Raw genomic sequence first — 9609 nt, forward strand, 5'->3', positions numbered from 1 at the left:
ATCCATCCATCCATCCATCCATCCATCCATCCTTCTATCCATCCATCCATCCACCATCCATCCATCCACCATCCATCCATCCATCCACCATCCATCCATCCACCATCCATCCATCCATTCATCCATCCATCCATCCATCCATCTATCCATCCATTCATCCATCCATCCATCCACCATCCATCCATCCACCATCCATCCATCCATCCACCATCCATCCATCCATCCATCATCCATTCATCATCAGCAGCAGAGGTGTTGGGTCTTACCGGGGTAGAAGTCTTTAGATTTGGACAGTTTGATGGTGGCTCCGGTCTCTTTCTGCAGCTGGACGATGGTCTGACCTCCCTTCCCGATGATTGAACCAGCTGCATAGCTGGGAATCAAAACCTTCAGGAAGTACTCGCCTTCCTCTGTGGCAGGAAACAGGAAACAGGAAGTTAAAAGGAGCACCTCTGCAATGCATGCTGCTTTTAACACAACACAACTAAAGACAAACTAATTTACAAAAATAAAAACTCCATTGTGCGTTTTAAACCTCGTTGAACCTTTGTCCTCATGCAGGCCTTCTTGTGCACTTTTATTTGCATTTGTAACAATTTTAACAAAGGCGTCTTTTTGTCTGAACAAAAACCGTGAAGTGGGGGGAGAGTGAGCAGTCTGAAAAAAACCAACGTGTTTCAACATCTCCACACCAGAACAGAGTCATTTGGACCAACCGTCTGTGGATCAACATAAATCCAGCCAGTCACATCAAATCATGACGTTTATCCAGGACAACTAATTATTTCCGTAATAGGATGATTCACCACCAGCGTTATCTTCCCCCTTTCTGTGCACGTTTGTTTGTGCAACCCTGTAAACGCTCTCGGCAGATTGGTCTGATCTAATTTCAGCGTTGGGTTTGAGGAATCTGGTCCTCGTCTCCATGTTGGCGTGAGGACAGAGAGCGGAGGGATTCCTGCATGATGGGTGAGCTGTTGAAGCCGATCAGATTTAAACAATGCCACACACACACGCACGCACACACATGCACACAGTGTGCACAGGTTATCGTAAACTCAGATCAAATGTCTGACTTCTGTATTTACATGGAGCTGCAGGTTCACTCCGATGCAGCATCACCTTCAGATAATCGTCTTGTTGATGTCTCTGGTGGGACTTTAGCAAACATTAATGTTTGTTGCATCGAGCAGAGAGCTGCGTTGGAAAAGACAAGATCAGCAGCTAAAATGAGCCAAAATCCCACCGATAATCTCCAGCTGTGGTCATCGCTCACTTCTTTGTGCCCTCTTTTCTTCAACCACTGCTTCGCGGACATGTTCACGGTTTCAGCCGCTTTGCTCGAGTCACAGAGGCGTACGGTCTTCTCTCTTGAATTTCAAACGTGTTTAATAATTTTATTCTTGTTCTTTTTCTAAAACGTTGCACCATCATAAATAAATAAATAAATGAATGCACGAGAATTATGAAACAACTGGTCCTAATCTATCTTCATTTCAACATGTTCTCCAGTAGCTCAAATCATGAACGTGGGCTGAGGTGCACAGCCGAAAATAAAAGTTTTTCAAGCCGTGCATTTAAATATTAACTGTACTAACATTGTTACTTATTTGGCAGCACGACGGCTCAGTGGTTAGCACTGTTGCCTCACAGCAAGAAAGTCCTGGGTTCAATCCCTGGTTGGACCTGGGCTCTTTCTGGGTGCAGTTTGCATGTTCTTCTCGTGCATGCGTGGGTTTTCTCCGGGTACTCCGGTTTCCTCCCACAGAACAAAAACATGCATGTTAGTCTGCCTTCAGGTCCACGCCTCCCTTGCAAAATAAATTCTGTGATCTCAGTGGGATTTGCCTGATTAAATAAAGTTTAATAATAATTATTATTATTGTGGTAATTACTAATCTTACTTCTAACCTACAAAGCTCTCAACAACCTAGCTCCATCTTATATTACAGATCTTATTGTTCCATATTTTCCTAACAGAGTGCTTCACTCTCAGACTGCAGGTTTACTTGTGGTTCCTATAGTTTCAAAAAAGCAGAATGGGAGGCAGATCTTCCAGTTCTCAGGCTCCTCTCTTGTGGAACCAACTTCCAGTTTGTGTCTGTGAGGCTGACACATTGTCCAGTTTAAGACTTTTATTTTTGATAAATCCTATAGTTAGGGTCGGCTTGGGTTTCCTGAGCCATCCCTTAGTTATGCTGCTATAGGCTTAGACTGCTGGAGGACAAATGGACCGTATTTCATAAAATTAATAGTTACAAATGAATAAAAATGAATAGTTTGTATTTGTAATTATTTATATCTTAACGTGCATTTATTTATTTATTTATTGTCTTTCCTCCTAGTGAGAGACCTGCTCTCCTGTTCGCTTCCATTCTGGACCTGTTCAACCTGTGTGGCCTGTTTCTACTTCCTGTTCCTCTCAAACCAGCCGGCCGCTCGTCCTGAGCCTGGTTCTGTTGGAGGTTTCTTCCTGTTAAAAATTAGTTTTTCCTTCCCACTGTCTCCTTTGTGCTTGCTCAGGTTGGGAGACTGTGACGAAGTGAAGATTCAACTAGATACAGAACTTTTACTGACTGGACTTTATGATGTAAGTGAATGTTCCTGTCCTGTTGTGATTGGGCGATATATAAATAAATTGAATTGATTTTCAGAATTCATGTGTTGAAAACAGCCGAATGGTTTGCTGGTGACAAACTCACAGAATCTGTTGAGACTGCGCCTGAAAATGTGGTTTTCTCACACTTCATTCATGATTTGGAGCCGCCGGCTCGTCTCCTGGCAGCGCTGTGAGGAGCCGCGTTTGGCCCGTGGATCCAGCTCTAACTGCAGCTGATGATCCTAAACTGACGACTGCAGCCATCTTTAATTATTAACACACACCCAGACGTCGAGACTTGTCACCTCAGATTCATAATTAGACTTTTAAACTTCCTGTGCCACTCATTCCAGCGGATCCACATGCAACTCTTTCGTTTTACGTTCAAAACATTCTGCTCGTATTTGTGAAAAATAAACTTCTCAGGAAATTAAATTATAATTTTTATTCCAATAAAACAGCGCGGTCACTCTTTTCAACACAACTGGTCGGCCGAAGGGCGACCATTAGAGCTGATTCATGCGAAAACATAAAAACGATCAAACAGGAAGACAGAAGGCAACAATTTGAGCCTCAGTTGTAAAAACTGACAAACAAAAGAAGAACAAATAAAATAAATGTGGTTTACTGCAGCTGGAACTTCACCAGATTTTAGTTTCTAAATCCAAAAAGACGGAAGAAGTTTCCTCCTGAGAACTGAAGCTTTGCAGCCACAGATGATTTCAACAAGTTGCTCAAAGGCTGAGTTACGATGAGCAGCAGCTATTAAAAGACTCAAACGTGACTCAACAAACACTGGGAACTAAATTCAACAAAACAAAACAAAAGACCGAACAGGAACCAAAAAGGAACCAAAGGAGCAGCAACCAGAGCAGCAGAAACGGAACGGGTGAGCAGCGGCACAGAAAGTGAAGCTGAAAGTTACAGAAACAACCGGAGCCAATAAAAGTGACACGACGAGGAGAAAACCGAACACGACGCGAGTCCAAGAAACCAAACGCTGAAACCTGGAAGAATTAAAGAGAGAAGCGTCGAGGGCTAACGTCACTCTGCGGCCTCCACGTCTGACAACTCCCCTAATCCCGTAAATCTAAATAACAAAACTTGGAGTTTATAAAACGTGTTTTTAAAACAACAAATCCACAGTTTGATGTCTCCTAAAACTGAAATCTGTCTCTTCGTGTTTATTAAACCAGGACAAAAAACCTCTGGAGACAAATTAGAAATAGGATGTACAGTAGTCCCTCGTTAATTTGTGGTTTGTTTATCGTGGACTCGCTCTATCGCGGTTTTTCAAAATAAGATTGGACATGACACACGACTGGCTGATTGATGGATGAGCCGCACGATCGGCATGAAATTTTCATTATTTCAAATTATTTAGCACCTGCTGCACATTTGTGCAGCCCACACTGCAGGATAAACTTTCTGCTGCAGCTGATCAGCTGATCTGTGCACAGAGCTGAGAAGTGGGCGTGGCCAAGAGTGCTTTTAGGAAGCAAAAAGCAGTGGAGGCAGGGCTGAAATCATGACATTCTGTTCTCTTTTAGAGCTTTAGAGTTTAAAAACATTGTTTACAATATTGCAAGAGTGTGGGAAATGTTTAAAATGTGATATATAATATATCGGATGCATGATAGTATCAGCTTGGTATCGGTATCGGGCGATAATATCGTTAAAGTTAAATATCAGACATCGGCCATTCCATCAAAATAACTCGCCAATATAAAAGATGCTGTTTTTGTTTGACAACCCAGTGACGAGGATGTCTACAGAGCCAGCACAACGTGATGACGTCATGAGCGCCCACCTGATCTGATCACGGCGGAGGGGAAGAAGTCAAAACTTCAACAGTGTGGAAGTTTTTTTTTGTTGAGGATGTTGGATTCTGAAGATTTATAGACTACACTGAGTCTCGCTACATCGTCCCCAGTCTGAGATAGTTTTCCGACGTAGCCTTACTCGAGTTACAAGCCGTCATTTCCGACGTCATGGAGAAGCTAACAGCTGATAGCACCTGGGTGAGTTTTACCTCAGACATTTGGACGTCGTGTTAGCCCCGTTAGCATGATTCGTCTTACGGCACAATGACAAAAACTTTGAACTTAAAAAGTCTGTCCTTCATGCACAGGAGTGCAGAGGATCCCACACTGCAGCTATAGGAACCTGGAACAAACCTCCACAAGTGAGACAGCATCACAGGTGACTAATGCTAATAACATTTAACACTTTTCATTTAATATAAGTTAAAGTGCTCTGCATATGGCTGTTACTGAATATATGTCACCAGCTCTTACAGCTGTTGCACCATTTTTGTAGCAAATAAGCCTAAATAAGAGGAATATGTTCTGACAAACGAAATATATTAAAAATATCGTATCGGCCAAAAATCCAATATCGTGCATCCTTAATACATATATATATATATATATATATATATATATATATATATATATATACTAAAATAAACTACTGCTAACTTGTACTACTATTCCTGCTTTGCAGTTTTTCACTTATCGCGGGGCTTCAGGGTGCACGTGATAAACGAGGGACTACGGTCTTCTCTTGTAACTCTGTAGTCGGGTCGGTCAATCAGGTGAACAAAGTAAGCACAAATTAAACGTTTAGTTTCAGGAATACAGACAAGAAACAAGCGGATGGAGGAGCGAGAGTTTTTTAAAGAGCCTTTTAACAACTGCCGTTAAATCCCTGCAACACAAATCAGCTGCGGAGCTGAGCTGTATGTGACACCGCACTATAAATACATTTATTTAGTACAGAGTTACACACACACACACACACACACTGCTGGTGTCAGTTATTAGACCTTACGATGAGGAAGGTAACACGATACGGCCTAAAAAAATACAGACACGTAAAAGAATCCAAAGGCGACATGAAATGATCAAGTGAGTAAAAAAGTGTGAACGGAGGCCGATGCATTAAATTTGAGGAACCGCACGCTGCTTTAAAATCGTCCTGTTCACGGTGGTTTAATAAGAACTCAGAATAAATAATTCCAGACAAACGTTTCCCTCGAACTCTTTTGTTTTATTAGACCGTAAACTCTCCGCTCTGCGAAGGTTCATTCAAGCTTTTGAAAAGTTTATAACTGAGAATGATAAAAGTGTTTTTTCATGAATGGAGATTTTAAGATCGTTAAAAAGTTCCCAGTTAAATTTCAAATGTGATGAAGTGAACCAACGCCGGCTCAGAACTACGACTCAATCAAAGACAGAAAATCAAATAAAAACTTGTGTTTTACCGCGGCAGCAGCTCTGCTGAATCATTTAAATATTTATTTAAGTGAAAAATGCCGGTTATTATTTGACGCTGAGGGAACAATCGGCTCCTTGAAGGCCTGCAGAGCAGCCGTCTCCTGCTGGATCGTTGGGGGGGGGGGCGACCGCGGCGTCCCCGAGCGGGCTCGGCTGTCCCCGCCGAGTGTTCAGCCAAGTCCAAACACGAGTCCACGCAGGAAACTCGACACGTCCCGAGCTCCAGCGGTGATGAAACGACGGCAGAGGGACGGAGCTCGCCGCAGAGTTTCACTTGGACCTTTTTAACTTCACTGAGAGATCAAAGAGAAAATACAATCAATTTATTCACCCACGCTGAAGAGGCTGGAGCTCCGGCACCGTCTGAGTAAAACTCAATTCACAAAAGCTCCTTCAGAGAAGTTTGACTCATTAACGGTACAAAACAGAAACATTTAGAGTGATAGTTAGAAATGTGCACGTTTCTGGTGCACGTCAGCCTGCTCAGACAGAAACTAAAGTTTAACGGAGTGAAGATCGCCCGCTGCTGTTTATACTTTTACTTTACTATTTGTCACTTTACCTTTATATCAATATCAAGGACTCCATACATATTGTATACTTGTACTACAACTGTCAATGTCAGGACCTTCATACTTAGAGATATACTTTTTATATTTATACTGCTATACTTACAATTTATGACAATATCATACTTTTGTTGTTTCATTTTATGTTCATGTTTATTAAATGTTTTAATTATTGTTGCACCAGTAAAGAAATTTCCATCCCGTGTACGTCCTGTACGTCCTGCAGTAAAGTTGACTTAGAGTCTGCACGATGGATCAGTGATCAGGATCTTTGGACGACTCTTCGCTGCGACCGCACCAAGTCATCGCACAGCGTCCGCACAAACTGTTACTTTTAGGTTGAGCAGTTATTACGTCAGTTTTGAGCTTATAGAGAACACACACACACCACCTGGTTCTGGACTCGGGTGTCGGGGGCACCATCAGCTCAGGGGGGTCCAGCCACCTCCTCCGTCTCTTCTTGGTGGACTCCAAGTTGTTCTAGACCAGCTGAGAGACGTGGTCTCTCCAGACCTTCCTGCCAGGAAGTTCCTGGGTCTTCCATGGGGTCTCCTCCCAGTTGGACCTATCCAGAACACCTCCCTACGGAGGCGCCCAGGGTCCATCCGGACCAGATGTCTGAACCACCTCCACTGTCTCCTCTGGGTGAGGAGGAGCAGCGGTTCTACTCCGAGTCTCTCCTGGAGAACGGGACTCCTCATCTCGTCTCCAAGGGAGAGTCCAGCTGCGGAGAGAACTCATTTGGACCTCCTGGATCCAGGATCTGGTTCTTTCAGTCTCGACCAGAGTTCTGGACCTCAGGTGAGGGTAGGAACGTAGGCCGAGCGGTAAACAGAGAGCTTCTCCTTACAGCTCAGCTCCGTCTTCACCACAGCGGACCGGCACACAGTCCACAACACTGCAGAGCCACACACACCTTGTGAGGCGGCAGGTGATAAAACTGTTGAGCTTTAGTCTGAACAACGTTCTCACCTCACAAACTTTAATCGCTATGAATGTAGAAACAAACACGACGTCATGTTTTCTGCCTCCTCTGACTTTGACGCTCACATGTTTCGTTTTAAAACCTAAGGAAGCATCTTCATCCTCCTCCTCCTCCTCCTGCTCCTCCTGCTCTCCTTCCTCCTCACTTCCTCTTTCCGTCCTCCCTCCCTCTGCTGCAACCCACTTTGGGTTCGACGCCTCGGCCTGACCTGCTTTACATGGAGGCTGGCTAATTATACCCGGCTCACATTAATAAAGCCGGGGAGTCGGCGAGCACAAAAGGCACGTGCACGTGCGCAGATCCCGACACCTCCTGCACAAACAGATCGTTTCCGGCGTCTCATAAACAGACCTCCACACCTCGGCGTCCTGACTCATCGTCTATAAAACAGGATGCGACCCGTGACTCACGTTCTTCACTTCTGTCTGTTGCGTGGTAACGCTGCGACGTGTTGCCGTGGCAACCGTCAATCCAGGTTTAAAAACGCCGACCGTTTTATTCAAAGACCGGTTTGGAGGTGCCAAGAGTTTCACCTAAACCTGCTGGAATCAAACCTGAGGACGAACGTGTGCACGGCCGAACATCCACTGAACGTTCGGTACAACTCCTGCAGGACGTGCTCTGGACGACCCTCAGCTACTACCACACCGAACGTCGGCTCATTCAGTGAGCTACAGCTGCTCTGGGGCTTTCTACGGTCAAATGGTTGTGGCGGCCATCTTGGATTGGGATGTCCACCTGATGATTACTTTCTGAAAATATTATTACAATCTGTCAAGAAAATATTTTGCTAACAGACAGTCACGGTTGCAGCACTCAGTTTGATTTGAGAGGCAGTCTCGGCTACTACCACTCTAACCTTTAGCTCAGAATCTGTCGGATTATCTGACCTGTAACCGTTTTTCTGTTTCAGTTGCTCAGTCGAGGCGGCCATCTTTAATCTAAACCACGTGTAGTTGTGCATTCATTGGTTTATTTTAAGGGAAATCATTCAAACTGGTCCAAAAGCTGCCACAGAGAAATAAAAACGTGTTTAACTCGGTCAGTTTGCAGCTGTTCAGCTGAAGTCTGGGGCGGTTGTGGCTGAGCATCATCCCCAACACAAACTCTGAGCGCTGACAGGTTGGGCGAACTTTCTCAACACTTCCTGATCCAGTCTGGCATGAAAGGTGGTGAGCGACATGCATTCATTCAAGGATTTTTATTTATTATTTTTTTTAATCTTCATTGATACAACTTTTAATTTTTAAATATAAACCAACTATATGAAGAAACTATGCTTTCGGGGGCGGGGGGGGGGGGGGCGGTTATATTGCTGAAATGGATAGTTTCATTATAAGGTTAGGGTGGAACAAGATTAATCTTTGGGGGCCAAGGCCACCATTAGCCACCCCCTGGCTCCACCATTGTACCTGGCCCTTAAAAGCCAATAAATAAAAACTAAAAACTTCCTCTGTTCTTCTCCACAGTGCAACCTACCAACTTGAATATCTTGCTCCAAAAACATTTAGGTTTACTTCATTCCAGTCCAGAAAAACACTCATCGTAAAAACTACAAGCACTCACTGGTCAGATCCCTCAGCGACGGGGACATCGGGGAACAACTTATTTCATAGTCGCTTATCATCTGTTGCGTTTTCAAACATCGCGCTTTGCCACGTTTCAATGTTTATAGATACAACACGTTGAGGTTTGTAAATGTTTTTGGTTTGCTTAACAAGAACAAGTACATAAAATAATAATAACTAGAAGAAGAAGCCACAACTTGCAGCAACGCGAGCAGAGCTGACCTCGGATGAAAACACGCCTGTAAATAATAAAAATATGCAAGTTTGCTTTCAACAAACTGCTGCAAACGTTTATAAAGTTTCCCAAATAACACAAAGTGCCAAAGACGAGACGCACAACAAACCACCAGTCGGCTACACAACCGCGTGTGCGTGCGTGCGTGCGTGCGTGCGTGCGTGTGTGCGTGTGTAACTGCAGGGCTCCTACCAGCTGCTGTGACGAGGGTCTTTGTTTTCATTTTTCCGAGCACCTCACACACACATTCCTGCAGTTACAACAAGTTCACACACACTTTGACGAGTCGAAGGGATTTTATTGAAAATTCACAACAACTGATTCGTGGCTCCGGTGGCAGCGCGGCCCCCGGTGGCAGCGCGGCCCCCGGTGGCA

General features: G+C 44.2%; 1 protein-coding gene across 3 annotated transcripts in view; it reads right to left on the reverse strand.

The window, feature by feature from the left end:
- The window catches only part of nova2 (NOVA alternative splicing regulator 2), a 92636-nt gene that overhangs the window by 68556 nt on the left and 14471 nt on the right, over positions 1-9609 (reverse strand). For all 3 annotated transcript variants that reach the window (XM_037677715.1, XM_037677716.1, XM_037677714.1), the window contains one exon: positions 267-410. In XM_037677715.1, the coding sequence (XP_037533643.1) occupies positions 267-410 (144 nt within the window). The remainder of the gene's footprint in view (positions 1-266; positions 411-9609) is intronic.

The sequence above is a fragment of the Nematolebias whitei genome, chromosome 6 (genome assembly GCF_014905685.2).
Source record: "Nematolebias whitei isolate Nwh7 chromosome 6, NemWhi1, whole genome shotgun sequence".
Taxonomy (NCBI): Eukaryota; Metazoa; Chordata; class Actinopteri; order Cyprinodontiformes; family Rivulidae; genus Nematolebias; species Nematolebias whitei.